The sequence below is a fragment of the Chrysochloris asiatica genome, unplaced genomic scaffold (assembly GCF_000296735.1).
Source record: "Chrysochloris asiatica unplaced genomic scaffold, ChrAsi1.0 scaffold00104, whole genome shotgun sequence".
Taxonomy (NCBI): Eukaryota; Metazoa; Chordata; class Mammalia; order Afrosoricida; family Chrysochloridae; genus Chrysochloris; species Chrysochloris asiatica.
In genome coordinates, this window is record NW_006408622.1 from 10289024 (window position 1) to 10306370 (window position 17347).

Here is a 17347-nt window from a genome sequence, read left to right on the forward strand (position 1 = left end):
GGGTTTTTTTTGTTTGTGTGTTTTTTAAAAAAAAAGCTAAAGTGGATAAAGAGAAATACTTTTAAGTGATGGTATATGGAGGGGATTATAATCAATGTAATGAAACAAGTTATATGAATTGTTGAATGTGAAAAAAAAAAAAGTACCATGGAGTGCCAGAACAAGAAACCTATGTGGGAAGAAGTACAGCCAGGATGCTCATTAGAAGCCAAGATGGTAAGACTTCTTTCATAGTTCGTACACATTATCAGGAGGGACCAGTCCCTGACGGAATACATCATGCTTGGTACAGTGAAAAAGAGAAAGCCCCCCAGCAAGGTGGATTGACATAGACACACAACAATGGGCTCAAACCTAACAACTGTGGTGAGGAAGGCACAGGGCCTGGCAGCGTCTGATTCAGGGTTACTAAGTCGGAACCAACTCGACGGCACCTGACAACAACCTCATCCTTTAAGTATCTTTGACCTCACAGGAAGTACAGTGCTGCAAGTAGCTGGCCCCTAAGATGTGTCACGTATGTGCCCATTTACACACACACACACACACACACAAACACACTCACACACTCTCTCTCTCTCTCTAAAAAAAACCCCAACAACTATACTGGTTCTTCTGCAACTCATTTTCCACACACCTTAAAGGTCTTTATTCTGTCACAGAAACACGCTCTCCAGAAAGGTCATCAAGACAAATGTACCATCATTTACCTGACTCAGGTGGTTTCTGAACCACCCTTCAGGTCTGGAAGGAACCTCACCCTTAAGGCTCAATTTTTAGTCAAGTAATAGATAGGTAAATAGGGTAGACAACTAATGAGGTTTGCACACCACTGCATGGTCAATCACTCAAGATCAAAAGGGCAACAATTCCCTAAGGAAGGTGGGTGGAACGGAAATAGCAAGTACAAAGAGGAAGTGGGATCACTGTTGTTGCCTAGAGGGGATTGCAATCACTGAGATGAAACAAAGTGTATGATTTGTTTAAACTGATGAGCTTCTCTGCAAACCTTTACTCAATTCACTTTAATAAAAAAAATTCTTAAAGAGAGTATACCATGGGCTGCCAGGACAAACCAATGTGTCTGGGAAGAGGGATAGCCCGATTGCTCCTCAGAAACCAGGATGTTGTCAGTTCCTTTGAACAGATTATTAGGAGGGATCTGTTGATGGAGAAAGACATTAAAGGTTGGAAAAGTAAAGGGTTAGTGAAAAAGAGGAAGATTCTCAACAAGATGGGCTGACAACAGTGGCTTCAACAAGGAGGGAGCTCAAAGGAAGCCAAGGGTGTGAGGATAGTGCAGGCCCAGGCATTGCTTCCTTCTATGCTACAAAGGGTTGCTATGAATTGAAGCCGACTTGACAAGCACTCACCAACAGCATATATGAGGGGGGTTAAAAAATGGATGGAAAAATGCTACTATCTTCTCATTCCATTTTCCCACATACATTTTGAAGGCCCCCTGTATATATACACACACACAAATACACATACACAAACACAGACTGAAAGCCAGAAGCTATACAGGGAGGAAACTTGTCAGATGGAAAGTTCACACATATTTCACAAAATAAGGAGTGATAAAAAGTGGTATGATCGCACTCTGTCAAAGATGGAAAACTTGTAAGATCTGGAGGAACAAGGCAGTCCAGCTCTGACTCTCAAGGAAACACCTGGGAAAGGTCATGAATTATCAGTCAGGTCAGGAAAAGTTTCCGGCACTGTCTTCTGCTGTCTTACTTTCTATAAAGTGGTAATACAAAGATAAGTCAAAAACTACTGCTACTAGGGTTCCATTGAAAAGGAACATGATTGGAGTCCCTCAAGGATGCCCTAAAGTGCCATTCTGAGGTGGTGTAAAGGGAAGAGTGCAGAATTCTTCAGGGAAGGGTTACAGACACGGACGCACTACCTTCAGAAGTGTATAGACCTAGCTGGAGCATATGTTGAGAAACAATAGCTGTACAATTTGATAATTTAGTCTAATAAAGGTTTCTGTGGTTTTGTAACTGGTCTTCAAGGGTTGTTTGAACCACGAGGTCAGCCATTCAAGCAGCTTCTTGGAAACCTTTACAGGGTTGCTATGAGGCAGAACCGATTCAACAGTACTTAACAACAACATTGCTTATAAAAAACAAAGAATGAAAAAACCGCTCGCTTTCATTTACATAAAGCCTATGGACTGAAGCCAGCAGGGCTGCTGGGTATAAAGGGGTCTGTGCAGATTGCATTTATATCTAGTCTGAACGGAACAGTGAGGGGAAGCACTTGAGTGGAAGACCCACACAATCTGATGCTCCCCTCATAAAGGCAGGTCCAGACCCTAAGACTCAGCAGTGCTGGGACTGGGAGCCTGCTTCCTGACACCCTACTCAGCATGCACCCAATGCCATGGCGTGAACGCAGGCTTGGCGCTAGATGAAGATGCTGTGGGAATCATGCTATGTTACCTGACACCACTCAGGGACAAGAAGCCATTATGGACGGCACAGAATATTCAAAGACACTTGAGATGGTGTGGCCAGAGAAATGAGAGAAAAAACAAGAGCCAAGGAAATGAGCCAAAGATGTCTATCAAGGATGCTTAAAACACTGAAAAATTGGAATGTAATAACCATCAAAAAGGGACATTTATAAAAACACGTATAAGTTGTGAAAAATAAGGCAGATCTATATGCGCTGCCAAAGGAGGCCTGGTGTGGCGCTGTCAGATATGCAATGGACTGCTATCCAATAGGATGGCGGTTCAAACCCACCAGCTGCTCTTTACAAGGTTGCGCTGTCATAAAAAACCAAACACTGATAAGTCAAAGAAGCCAGTTGAAGAGCAGAATATATAGTATGAGTTATTCATAAAGAACCTCCTGTAGGCTGTGGGATAAACTTACATACAGAAAACAGGATCCGTTAACATCAGTCACCTCAGGAGAGAGAGACCAAAGAGCACAGAAGGCTCCCACTCTGTACTGCTCACATTTGGTTTATTTACATGTGGGGCTATAGGATAAACACTAGACTGCTAACCAAAAGGTAGGCAATTCCAACCCACCAGCTGCTTCTCAGAAAGCCTACATAGGGTTACTATGAGACAGAGTCAACTTGATGGCACTTAACAAAAGCAAATACTTCTGGAATTGTCATTATTTGGATTATAAGAAACATGCTTTTATAATGTTCAAATCTCTGAAATTAGCATGCTTGTTACATTAAAACTTGAAAAACTTAAAAAGGTTTTAACACCTCTAAATGTGTCTTGCAGTTAACAGGGTTCATGTTAGATGAAATAGGGTAACGTCAAGTGGAAATTTTTTATTAAAAAAAAAACGAGGGCATAGCAAAGAATACTGAATTCTGACAAAGTGTCTGATCAGCTTAGAACAGGCTACATTACAGGGCCTGTGTTTTGTTTTGTTTTTTTTACAGGTACGAATTGAAGTAGGTAAGGAGCTCTCGTAGAGTAGTGGTTACGAGTTGGGCTGCCAACCTTCAAGGTCAGCAGTTCAAAACTACCAGCAGTTCCGCGGGAGAAAGATGAGGCGGTCTGCTCCCATAAAGATTTACAGCCTTGGAAACCCTCTGCAGGGTCACTATGAGTTGGAACGGACTCCACGGTACTTAACAAAATTGAAGTAGGTAGGGATGAAATAGCATATGTGGGATTTGCTTTGAACTCCTTTGGCAAAAGAAAACAAAGAAAAGGAACAGATGAATCAGATGTTTGGGATATGGATATATTGGGGGACACCACTGCTTTACAATGTTCATAATGACAAAGGACAGGATTGTACAAGATGATGAGTTCCACAGGGACAAGTACCTGGTACCAAGTATGCATTGTATGCGTGAGTGAGATGAATGTAGCCTGGCGGCCCTGGCAGAGAACACGACTGGTTGAGAATTCGTCAGTGAAAAGACAGAAGGGAAGCGATTCTATGAAGGAGAAAGGCTCCTAGGAGCCCCAAGGAGAGTGTGAGAGCTTTTCCTTCCTCCCACCAAGTCATCACCTCCCCTCTGCTGAGACCCCACCCCTACACACACCAAAGCCCTAGCAGGAGGTACATACCCAGGATAAGGGGCAGAGGGACTTGTACACACGCTGGTACCACTCACACACGGAGACATCACCCCCCTTGGCGGTCATTGCCTTCTCGCAGCGGTGGAAGTCTGTAAAGAAAAAGATTCCGAGTCAGCCTAGCCCAAGGGCTGGAACACATCTGATCAAAACTCACAGTGAGAAATTCTTCTCATCACCAGATGAATGCACGCATGCATACACATATGGAGTATGAGGAGGCTTCAAAAATTTTGTGGAAAAATTCCATTCTTTTAGGATTCCATTTTCCATGACCTTTTGGAAGCCTGCTTGTAGAAGTTTTAAGGAATGCATAACCTTTACAAGTGTACTACAAAAATGCTGCACACTTATTAAATTGATTTTGCAACCTCCTAGAGAATTACAAGTCTCTGGATGGCAGAAACAGTTAAATATTTGACTACTCACCAAAAGACTGGTAGTTTGAGTCCACCCAGAGGCTAATGAAAGTGCAGTTCTAATCTGACATACACGGGTTGTCATGAATTGGAATTAAACTTAATGGCAACTGGTTTGGTTTGGGGTTGAGAATTACTATCCAACTTGAAAATCCTGGGGTCAGGGGTTCCAGGGGAACACAAGGGACATGTGTGGGAATTATGGACGTCCAGAATCAAATTAGGGGAAGGGAAGATGGCCTTGATGTTATGATGTTACAGTCCTATCAAGAAAGACAGGAAGAGGGGGATAAACTGATTTTTAAAAAGCCAGCAATTAATTAAAAAAAAGAATTCACTCCAGGCATTCCATTCCGGGGTACATTGTTGAGGCGGAGAAGCCTGCACACAGGCATTAGATTACATTTATAAGAATGATAGCATCATTCATTCACAAGAGCCCTGTCTCGGAAACCACACAAGTGTCCGTGAATAGACTAGATCAACTGTAGAATATGGCACAACAATGAAAATGGACAAACTACATGTCACAGCATGGATAAATGTTCAACATGTGAATAAAGAAATCCAAATACAAAGAATACATTGAGTACTTACAGAGATCAGTAAAAAGCAAACTTACAAACTTGATAATAAAAATATGGCTGCTGCTGGTGGAGTTACACCTCTATGGGGAGAATGGAGGGTTGTGTTCTAGACAGGACACGCAGTGTGTGTGATGTGATGTGTGTGTGTGTATGTCATGTGGGTTCACTTTAGAACCCTTCACGGAGCTGTATTTGTGTTGTATGTACTTTCTGTACATGGATCACATACACACCAAAAAAAAAAAAAAAATCCCAAACCTACTGCTGCTGAGTCAGTTCTGCAGAAACCAGAATGTCTGATCCAAAAAAAAAATCAAAGATCCAAGGAAGCAGTAAGTCCAAAGGGCTCATGGACCACATAAACCCCAGCCTCCATGGCCCTGAGGTCAGAAGAACGAGATGGTGTCCAGCTACCACTGCTGACCATGCTGAAAAGGGACCATAATAGGAGGTCCTTGATATAGTGGAGAAAAATGTGAAACAAAACTCAAAATTCTTAAAAAAGGCAAAGTTTACTGGGGTTAGGTAGAGGCTGGTGGGAGCCCTGAGACTACATTCCCTAGTCACCCTTTAAGCCTGAACTGAACTCACCCTTGTGGATCACCTTTCAGCCAAACGACAGCCAGGCCCACATGGTGAGCAGCAGCAGGGAGGTAGCACTCATTAGAAGAATCCACCATAAGCGATCAAAAGGGCAGCATGTGCCCAGGGATAGGGCTCAGAAGGCAGGAAGAGTCAGGGGAGAACGACGGGCAGTGGCAAATAAATCACAGGGAGGAAGTGGGGAAGAACGCTGGGACACTGTGGGGACTACAGTCAATGTCACAAAACAAAACGTGGATGAAATGTTGAATAGAAAACCCATTTGCTCTGTGAACTCCCTTCTAAATCTTAATAAATATAAAGCAAAACAAAACTTGACGTCTGATCCTGGCCGACCCTGGACAAAGTTAGTGATGAGGGAGGCGAGCCTTCCAGAGGTAAAGAGGATCTGGGGCCAGGGTTAGGATGTATGGGACCCCGGAAGGGGCAGAGGGGGGTGAGTGATTTGAGGCATGAGACCCAGGGAAGACCTGCACTCTCCCACCACCATGCTCTGCTTACCCAAGTAGTTCTGCCAGCAGTTCCTGGTTTGGTTCTGGTTAGGGAAGCGGCTGTCAAAAGGGGCAGTTCGGTAGTTTCTGATTTTGCTCTTGATGTCTTCTGCCATGGTAGTGACTCCTGCAAGAAAGGGGATGGGCGGATTGGTAGGGCCACTCTGGGGCGCCCAGGCATGGCAATGTCAGCTCACCCAGGCCCAGACAGAAGAATGCAGAGACATGGCAAAGCCACACCCCGGGGTGTGGGAGTCACAGCAGGGCTAGGGGAACTCCTTAGCAAAAGCAGACCTGCTCCCAAAAGAATACACTGGGGACCACATGCCAGGTGCCTTTCTACACTCTGCTTGGAACAGCCACTCTGTAAGGCAGAAACTGTAACCATCTCTATTTCATCAATGAGGGAAGAGAGTACTAAAGGGACTTCCCAAGGTCACAGAGCTTACAAGCTGTGGGGTACTGCACAAAATCATAGGTATACCCTATAATGCCCCAAACCAACACATTGTCACTAAGTCAATTCTGACTCAGTGACTCTAAAGGACAAAGAAGTGCCCCATACGGTTTCCAAGGATGTCATCTTCATGAAATGAAGGCCTCATCCTTCTCTTGCAAAGAAGCTGGTGGATTCAAAGTGCTGACCTTTTGGCTGCCAGACAAGCACTTAACCACTGCACTACCAGGGTTCCTTCCCTCCACTGCAAAGGTTCTTAATCTCATCCCAGAATGTTTAAATGTATTCTGAATGCACGAAATCACAATGAAAACTATCTATATGAGGGAGTTTCAAAAAGTTCATAAAAAAAAAAAAAAATCAATGGAAAGGTAATGGCATTTCCCCATGAATTTTCTTTAGTCTCCTGGTATTTTACTGTAATTAATTAACGATCACAATTTTAAAGTAATTATGAATGAAAATCATATATGCAATAACTGTAATGGGATACAGTAGTATCTGTGATTTCAGTTGGTGACAAAATTATAGGTGCCACCAATACCACTGAGGTTACTGCCTTTATTCTAATGGAAATGTTAAGATCTGTATAAAAGTAGAGACACCATTCTCCCCTCCTTCCCCAATTAATTACTACAAACTCTGTGGACTCATGTGAAAAACGTATGCTATCCTGTCTCTAGAGCTGGAGCAGTTTTAGCCTGGGAATCTTCCAGAAACCGCCTCTGAATTGCAGAGAAATTGAGGAGTCGTGGATTAGATTACATCGAGGTTCACAGACACCCCCCCCCTTATTCAATTCTCAAGGGACTGCAGCAGTAGTGGGGGGGGGGGTCTAGAGCACCCGAATAGACGTTCGGAGAAGAAGTGGGGAGGGGGATGTAAAACACCATCCGATGGGATAAAGACGGATAGAAATAAGAGTAGCTTCATTCGAGCGCGATCTCGAACTGGTATTTGGGGGTGACGCTGTGACTCTTCCCACGTCCAAGGGGGCGAAGGAGTCAGATATCATAAGAACTGTGCAGCCGTCCAGACAAGGCCCGGGAGGTGGTGCCTGCAGCCTGGAGCTTCAAAGCACTGCAATCCAAACATCCAAACTACAGCTTCCAAATCCTGGTCGCTGTGTGAACTCGACTACGTCGCTTAACATCTCTGAGCCTCTGTTTCCTCACTGTCAAAAGGCCCTCTCTACCTCTCAAGGCCGGAGGAAGAATTAAATGAATTAATAAAAGCAAATTGTTTAGAACGTTGCCTGGCATTTAAAAAGCACTACAGAATGTTAGCTATTAGTATCAACAGAACAGTGTCCCAGACAGACACACAGGGGGGTCCCCACGCCACAGGCCGAAAGCCTTATTCTGTTCTCGGGGAAGCTGGGATCTGATTTCTCAGTCCATAGGCTGGGGTCCTAGGTTCCCGTGCCCGCCATACTCACCTAAAGACGCCCCTGAAAACGCTGGCAGCTCAATGTGACCCTCAGAAAAGGTGCCTGCCACGGACCGGAAGCGGAATTAAAGCCTGCCGGAAGTGGAGCAAGGCGAAGCACAGAGGAGGCTTCCGCGGGGCTAGAGCGCCCATGGGGCGGCGGTGCCTGGAAGTCGCCCTGGACCCGCCCATTCACAGAACTCCGACATCCTATTGGGTTGACTTCTATTTATCATTACTCCCAACCCAATCGTGAGCTTGCGCGGCACTTAGGAAGGCTCTGAAGTGGGGCTCGGAGTGCGTGTAATCACGCACGGTTCTCAACACTTCGCTGACTTTGTCTGAAGAAGATAGTTCTGGGTCCGGGTCTGGCTGGAGAACAAGCCTGGGGGAGAATATCCCATGAAAAGTATGTTTATTTAAGGATTTAAAGCACGTTTACTTATTGAGCACTTGCCGTGTGCCAAGGAGCACTCTGGCTGCACTTCTTCCAACACAGATCTGTTGGTTCTTTTGACAGCCCATGGCACTTTCAATATTTTCCTCCAACACCGTAACTCCTTGGAGGCCAGGATGGCCAAACTTCGTCTCTTATACTTCGGACATATTGTCAAGAGGGAGCAGTCGCTGGAGAAGGATTTCATATTTGGTAAGGTGGAGGATCAGAGAAAAAAAGGAAGATCCCCAGCGAGATGGATTGGCAAAGTGGCAGCATCAATGGGCTCAAGCGTGGCAACAATTGTGAGGGCATTGTTTAGTTCTGTTATTCCTAGGGTCGCTATGAGTCGGTACCGACCGACTCCATGGCACCTAACAACCACAACCCTGTGCCAGGTGTTTCTATAAATTTTGGGGATAACATCAGTGAACAAAACAAAAAAATCGCAACCTTCATTATAATTATTACGGGGCCATTTGTTAAGAGTATTGAAAACAAACCAATTCCTTCCCCAGTGTTACTCAATCACGTTTTGACCCAGACACCGCCTGCCTACGCATCACCTCTTTCCAAACTTGAGGCACAAATAAATAAAGATGTGGGTGGCTAAGAAACCAAAATCACTCAAGAAGAGACTAAGAGTTAAGACTTGGGTCTGCAAAAGCCCTGGCAGAAATAGTTCTTAAAAAATATATTCAGAATCTCTGTCACCTGAACTATTGCAGTAGCCTGCTCCCTCCTAGCTTCCTGCTGCCCTCTGCAATCAACCCATTCAAGTCAGATTTTGTTGATGTTGGTAAATACAGTGACCCAGCACAGGGTTTCCGGGACATCATTCTCCCGCGGAACCGCAGGTAGTTTCGAACTGCTGACCTTGAGGTTGGCAGCCCAGCTCATAACCACTACGCTACCAGAGCTCCTTATGGGAGGACCCCGTTAACACCTGGAACAGATTACTTTCCCCGTCAGTCCAGAACTCTCCCTTGGTTTCTGGTCTGACTCAGTAAAAACCAAAGTCCTCACTCACAGTGAGTCTTCTCTACGTTCTCTTCAAGGGCGACATTAGGAAAAGTCACAAATTAATGATTGGACCTGACTCCTTTACGTGCCCCAATACAAGGCAGGCATAGTAGGCCATAGGGACTAGACCTGAGTCCTTGACACACGGCACCATAACAGAGTCTGTTATGTCTGATGATTACTCAGCACGGACGGGGAGGGTGTGAGTGTGGTGGTGCACACATAGGCTCCCTAGAGTTAGTGGAAAGGATGCAGACCAACACACGCAACGGTTTGACAGGATATTTTTATTGGGTCACTGCTCCCTGTCCCCAAGCAGCACGATCCAGCTAGGCTAGATCCGGCACGCGGGCTCCGAAGCGGTAAGTGTACTTGCGCCCACCGCTCTTGAGGACGATGTCTCGGCGGTAGTAGTAGCGTAGACCTCGGCTCAACTTTTCGTAATTCATGCCCGGCTTCCTCTTCCGCTCGCCCCACAGTCGCGCCACCTGGGGCAGAGGCGGGGCTTACTCAGAGAGGGCGAGTCTGGGGGCGGGGTTGGGGAAGGCTCTAACCACTGTTAGGCGGGCCCGAACTGACGAGATGACTTTAAGGCTGGGGTACCGACGGGAATCGGGCTCCCCAAAGGTTCGGAGGGGTCTAGTGAGGGAAAGGCAGGGCCGGATGAAACTGGAGGAGACTGGGCGGGGTTTGGGCAGGTGGGGTTGGGGAGCGGCCCAACCTCTTTGGGGTCGCACAGCTGGAACTCGCGGCTGTTGCCCGTCCAACGGATGCAGCTGCTACGAGCCCCATCCCGGAGCAGCTCCAATAGGAACTGCCACAGCTGAATAGGACCTGAGACAGGAAGGCAGGTGAACACTCAGTTTTCCTGGCCCCAGGCCACGCCTTCCAGCTAGAGGACCCAAGGCTGGAGTTCTCGTTAAAGGGGATCCGAAAGAGAATCGACCTTGAAAAGCAGTCCTTTCCTCCCATCTCCCCGTGTCGGTGATTTAGGAGTTTAGTTTCCCTACCTCTCAGATATAGGTGTCCCTTGGAGCCTGGGTTCCAACCCGCTCCCTCCCTAAAAGGCTACCAGAATCTGACTTTCGGCCATCTCCCGCAAGCACTAAGGTATCTTAGCCTGCCGACAAAGTATTTCCTGGGCTCTCTCCCTTAAGACCTTAGGCCCCCTTCTCACAGCACTCACGCTGGGCTCCCTCCCTGATTATGTCTTTAAGGATCTCACCTCGGTGGTTAGTTTTGGGGTAACAAGTCAAAGTGGTACGGTCCGACTGCTGATTCGGTTCTGAGAAAGTAGTACGGACTGAACTCTGGTACCCCTTGGCAGAGGTAGTGCAATCCGTCTGCAGTCCCTGGGCCCAGGAGGTGGTACAATCCAAGTCCGCAGTCCTGCCCCACGAAAAGGTATAGTCTGAGCTCAGTTCTTGGCTGAGATCCTTGGCCCGGTAGGTGGCGCTGTCCGGATAGATCGAGCAGTCCCAGCTGGAGATGCTCCCGGGAGCTTGGGCCGGTGACCACAAAGGGGCCGCTTCAGCGCTGGTGGTACAGTTCTGGTCCACCACTCCTTCCGAGCCCGCGAAGTGGGTGGAGCCCAGGCCGGGGCCGGCCGGGTGCAGGACCTGGGAGGCGGGACTCCAAGGGTCGGAGCCGAGATCCTTCCAGTCTCCTGACCACACAAGGGCCTGAGGGGTGGGTTCTGTGAGGAGGAAGAGATTCCTAGTGAAGAGACCTCAAGTGTCACGGCCCACAGGCGCCTTTGACGTTCTAGAGGTCTAAACTGTCAGCCCCTGAAGGTTCTAGTCCCGGGCTCTCACTCCTTGGGGTGGAGGAAGCAGCTACCCTGACCCAGATCACGCCACCTTGAAGACAAACATCTCCAGTTCAGCTCCGTTTCCCTTCAGTGATCTGGGAATCCGAACCTCCAGGCGCGGTGCGTCAGCACCCCCAGTTTCTTCCTACCCTCACCTTTCCACAAACACTTACCCGTTCCCCAAGGAGCTTCTGGGGGCGGTAAGGCAGAGCCCCAATCCAACTGTGGGTGCCCTGTGGAGGGGTAAAGGCATAGCTGAATTTAGGGAAGAGTGGCACCCCCACTGTAAGATCCAGCCTCTACTCACTTAGACCTAGGACTCAGAGGGACTTCTCCCCCACCCTTAGGAGTTCAAGCAGGCGGACCCCTCCCCACACAGACACCAGCACCCCAGCACCCTGGTCCCAGCCTACAGCCAGCCACCTTTCCAGCAAGTCTCTGCTGTCTGCTTGTCCCCTTGGAGTGCCGATTCAGGGAAATAGAAGCCAAGTTCGGTTCCTCCTGCAGGTAGTAAGGTGGTTAGGGCCCATTCAAGGGTCAGTAGAGGTCTCCTCTTGGACATCCTCCCCACCTTTCAAGCTCCAGCAACCTACCCTGCCTAAAAAGCCCGTTCCCAGGGGACACTTCCTGCAGTGATACTTCGTCCCAGTTCAGCAAATCCATGATGGTGCCTCTGAATGTTCTGAGCCCGGAAAACTAGAAAGGGCAACGGGTGAGCTGGTAGTTCTTAGGGACCCTGGAATCTGGACCACCACCCTCCCTTACCTAGGACCCTGGAGAATTTCCCTCAGGCCTCCATACGCTTAGACCCAGGCACCTCTTCAGCCAGAGACCCAAGTATTCAGTCTCCAGCTCTTCGCTCACCTCTGACAGGACCCTCTGCTCCTAAGCCAGGGGTCTCAGCCCCATTTCATACCATGCACCCCCTCCCCACCAGGCCTCGGCAGGGGGGGAATTTTCCGAGACGTCAGAGCTGGGGGTTGCAGCAGGGTCGAGTTGCAAAGGTGGAGGCAGGGCCGAGTCGTGTGCCCCCAGCCTTTAGGATGGATGCCTACCCCCATGTCTTTGGGGCTGTAATTCTGCAGGGGCAGCTTGAGCCTGACGTCAAGTTTAGGGACTACCTTACTGGGGGTATGGGATATGGCACTGGGTCATGGGGGGCGGGCAAGGCAGGGGACTTAGTGTACAAGGCCTCCGTTTTGGGTTCTTGATAATGCAACATGGTGGCGGGGGATGGGAGGGGCGGGCGGAGAGGGTCTGGGGTGGAGTGGGTCTGGGGTGGGCTAGGCTGAGCCTGGCTTATCTGCAACAGGAAGTGAGATTTCCGGTCATTCCCCCTCCCCATCACCCCGCTGGTCAACGTCACAATCCGCTGGGGTAACTAGGATGGGGTGGGGTATAGAGCACGGAGAAACCCTACCATGCTGAGTTCTCCCTTCTAAGATTTAGGGGAGCATGTTCTGGGGCTGCTCCCTAGGAATGGCAATTATAATAACATAAGGAATAACAGTAATAGTAATTGTTAAGTGCCATTGAGTTGAATCTGACACACAGCAATTCCTAGCATTTTACTGGGAGCGTCTTGCTCAACAATCATGTGTGCCTTCATTTAATTCTTTTTAAGAGGCAGTTAACTATTCTGACCTGCATTTCCTGAAGGGGGAATTAAGGCAAGCTTCCTCTTTTCAACTGAAGATTCCATAGCCTTCCATGTTACAATAGACAGTTTGGAACAACAAGAGAAAGTTCAGCGTGAATTGAATAAAATATCAAAATGATTTCCATGTGATGATGGTGTTATACTATGAAAGATGTCTCCGTTAAGAGAGGAATACTGAGGCATTCAGAAGCGGAGTGTTAGGATGTCTGTATCTTTCTTCAAAGAATTCAGCATCAAAGTAAAAATGCATGCATACATGCAGCATCTACACACACACATACAAGATTTCAGATAGACTTATACTAAGAAATTATCTGGAATTAAAATTTAACTGGGTGTTAATAGATAAATAATACTGACCATTAAAAAGAACCTAACTTTCTAGGGACATTTCCCAGTATTCACCCACATTCAGTTATTAACCACATGCCATTTTTTTTTTCATCTTGTAACTATTACGGGAAGGCAGCTTCTCATCGAAGCACCTTCTCCAGAATCCCAAAGTTGAAGGTGAGTAAGGAGGGAGGGAGGGAGTGGAAGGGAGAAGAGTGAGATGCAACATTCTTCTGTTCATTTTGTTGTTCTTGGTGTCTTCCAGTCTCAGTTCTGATGTATTGTCGTTGTTAGGTGCCATCAAGTCGGTACCCTCTCAGTGACTCTATGCACAGTAGAATGAAACACTGCCCGGTCCTGCACCAATCTCACAATTATTGCTACATTTGAGCTCATCGCTGCTGCCACTGTGCCAATCCATCTTGTTGGGGTCTTCCTCTATTTCTCTGACCCTCCATTTTGCCAAAAATGGTATTCTTCTCCAAGTATCCAATGATATTCTTCTTCTGGTATTGGTGGAGAATATTAAATACTGATTATATGTCTGAAGTATGAGACGTAATCTGGCCATCCTGGCTTCCAGGGAGCATTCTGGCTATACTGTTTCCAACATAGATCTCTTGGTTCTTTTGGCAGTCCGTGGTACTTTCAATATTTTCCTCCAACCTCATAACTCAAATGCATCAGTTCTTCTACAGTCTTCCTTATTCACTGTCCAGCTTTCGTATGCATATGAGGTTATTAAAAATACCATGGTTTGCAACATCAAACATAATGTCCTTCTCCAGGGTCTGGCCCCTCCTGATAACATACCCAAAGCACAGGAGACAAAGTTCTGCCACCACTGCTTCTATGGAGCAGTCTAGTTGTACGTTTTATGTTTTTCATTATTTAAATGAGAATTTTTTTACATAAACATTTACTTTTATATAGCACCTAAATAAAAGTAGCACAAAGAGTTCCTTTATATTCCTCATCTTCTTCCCTGTTACATACGTATTTAATTTTTTGTTGTCCTTGTGAATTGAGTAAAGGTTAACAGACAAGATCACCAGCTTTACATTCAACAAATTATACGCTTTGTTTCATCTCAGTGAATACAGTCCCCTCCCTGCAACAACAGTTCTCCTACTTCCTCCCTGTGGTTTCCCTTTTACATCTTGTATTTCACAAATGAACAAAGCAAAAATATTTGATGTACACATAGAAAACAACAACAAAAAATTTCTTCATTTAAATGTCCTAAGGGCACATTCTGCAAACCAGCCTTTCTCAGTCCATGGACCTAGAGCCTGAAGCTGCTCTGTCTCTCCCTGCCACCCCCTCTGCTCTGTCTCTGCTGTCACTGTTTGTCTAGGTAGGGTCTCACTCTCCACTCATGCTCTTCCTTCTTGATGATCCCGGGATCATCTGTTCCTGAAATGAAAGGTTAACTGCTCCCCCATGGCAGTACTTCTTCCAAGACAGATTACTCATTTCTTTGGCAGTTTGTAGTATTATCAATGGAATTCTGTTGTGATGCTGTGGACTAACGGGCTGACTGTAATATGAGTTGGAACCGCAAGGTTGATGGTTCAAGCTCACCAGCTGTTTCTCGGAAACCCTATCCAGGGTCACTATGGGTTGGAACTGACTCGACTGCACTTAACAACAAGTATAATCAACACTCTTCAACAGCACCATTGTTCAAAGGTGTCAGTTCCTAAGTCTTCTGTATTTATTGTCCAGTGTTTACATGCATATTAGGGGATTGTCCATTTTACAGAAGGATCTAGAGTTGGGGGATCCACAGGACCTAAGGCATCACTGGTCCCTCTTTCCATTTAACCACAGAAGCATGAGGGAGTCCTGACCAGTCCCAGGCCTCCTCTCCAGAGGGGCTCAGATTCTTCTGCTCCCATCTGTCCCCCTTACTACCCCACTCTGACATCACATTTTCTGGTCTGGAATGAGGGTCTGGCTTCTTTTCTGCCTGTGTTATCTCCAGCTGTCTCTCCCCCTTTGGTCCCATCAGATATGAGTCAGTTGTCCTAGACCTGACTCCAGTGAGCTCTTGCCACCCAATCTTCCATGACAAGTCTCAATCTCTGCTCATCTGAGGCCCCACCCCACCCCGAGATCATTCACCATCTCTCAGTCTTCCCCTCTCCCCTCCCCTCCTGTCTTCTGTCTCCATCTCTCTGCAGTGTTCTTCCTCTCCATCTCCCTTCTTCTTGTACCATTTCTGACTGGTTCTTGTCTTCTCTTTGCCTTTAGTTCTCCTCTCCACCTCTCTCCCTCCCTGCATGTGTCCTTTCCACCTCTGCCCATCTGTCTCAGCCCCACCCCACCTCTAGACTCTCCTTATCTCTTTTCCTCCCTATTCCCAGGAGGACTGCTGTGGACACATTTAAAACCCTCCTTTCTGGTATTATTCTCTTCCTGTCTCCTTCCTTGCCCCCCTAATAGCAGGGAATGGGAGGGGTCTGGGACAGGGTAGTTAGTGACGGGGTATGGTGTGGGTCCTGGGGCTGGGTGGTCTAACTCAGGTGGGAGGGGACTGGAGAGCATTTCCTGTTGGGGAGGGAGGGCCTCACCCCTCTGACCCTGAGGTCAGACTGGAAAATGTGATGTCAGAGTGGGGCCGGAAGGGAGAAAGAAAGGAGCAGAAGGAATTCTGAGACCTGGGTGATCGCCTTCCTTGAGAGACACCCCCACCAAGTACTTCCCAACTGGCCTCTTCTCAATGAGGGGTCCTGATGGCTATGTCCCCAGGAGAGTCCCAGCCTGACCCCCCATGTTCTTAACTTGCAATGTTCTTCCTCCGGCAGGTCTCTACCCCAACCTCCTCCAGAAACCTAACCATCTCTTCTGAAGTGCAGATCTGAGATGCCAGCTTCCTGGTGAAACTGCTCTCTGCTTCCTGGGCCTTGCTTTTGCCTTCTGGATTAAACCTAAACTCTTACCCTGGCATTCAAGGCCCTGACAGGCAGACAAACACCAAACTGGGGAAGCAGAGGGCCACACAGTAGTTGGACGGGGCTGGCATGCAACAGAGGGTTTCAGAAAGTTCATGAAAAATATGGAATGAAAGATAATGAATGGATCCCCTCCCCCCCCAAAAAAAACACCAGAGGGAATAGAAGCAAATACTGCTGAACGATGCCCGAAGATTATAATCATTGCAATGAAACAATGAGTGTAAAACTGATGTTCTCCCATGTAAACTATCACTCAATTCACAATAAAAACTTTAATAATAATACAAAAGATCGATGGGATTTTCCATGAGTTCTTTGAAGTCCTCCTGTGCCCCGTTAGGTGAGCCACAGAGCCCCCAGGCATTGCCAGTTTCTCCACCAACTTTAAGACAGAGTTGGAAGAGAAGATCCAGAGGCTGACACAGAGGGACACTTGCAGAGACTCTGAGAGAGAGGAGACAGAGAAACAGAAACTCACACATAGAGAAAGGGGGAGGCAGGGATGACAGACAACACTGGGAGATCTAGAGGGGGAGAGCTACAGAGACCAGGAGAGACAGAATGACAGAATGAGATAGTCTTGGTGGTGGCCAGGAAGCCTTCTTTGATACCCAGTGGGGTCAGACTTCTCTTCAGAGTTCCTACAGCACCCTTGATTGGTAGGTTCTGTGATGTGGAATCAGTTCCAACTCATAGCAACCCTGTATAGGGTTTCTGAGGTGGTAAATTTTTACGGGAGCAGAAAGTCTCATCTTTCTGCCGTGGAACCACTGGTAGTTTCGAACTATAGCAGCCTGACTTGTAACCTCTACGCTACCAGAGCTCCCTGCGCACCATTTTAACATGAGGACTCTGGCTGTCACTGTCTGGCACCATGTCTATCTCCTAGATGTCACTGGACTATGCTAACACAAAAGGCAGCCCCAAACACGAGTCCTGGAGTGGCGCTGTGGGTTAATGCACAGGACTGCAAGGTTAGCAGTTCAAGCTCACCAGCCACTCCTTGAAAACCCTATACAGGGTCGCTATGGGTTAGCAGTTCAAGCTCACCAGCCACTCCTTGAAAAC

General features: G+C 47.3%; 2 protein-coding genes across 2 annotated transcripts in view; both read right to left on the bottom strand.

Moving 5' to 3' along the window:
• Positions 1–6288, bottom strand: part of LOC102826397 (cytochrome c oxidase subunit 6B1-like) — a 10442-nt gene extending 4154 nt beyond the window's left edge. The window contains exons 1-2 of the mRNA XM_006867356.1: positions 6183–6288; positions 4064–4164 (exon numbers count right to left, since the gene is read on the bottom strand). Coding sequence (XP_006867418.1) covers positions 4064–4164; positions 6183–6288 — 207 coding nt within the window. The remainder of the gene's footprint in view (positions 1–4063; positions 4165–6182) is intronic.
• A 3515-nt stretch (positions 6289–9803) lies between these two features.
• On the bottom strand, positions 9804–11989 carry ETV2 (ets variant 2). The gene is given in 4 exon segments (XM_006867357.1): positions 9804–10004; positions 10238–10350; positions 11750–11827; positions 11920–11989. Coding segments are annotated over 4 exon segments (462 nt in total).
• Positions 11990–17347: the final 5358 nt, after the last annotated feature.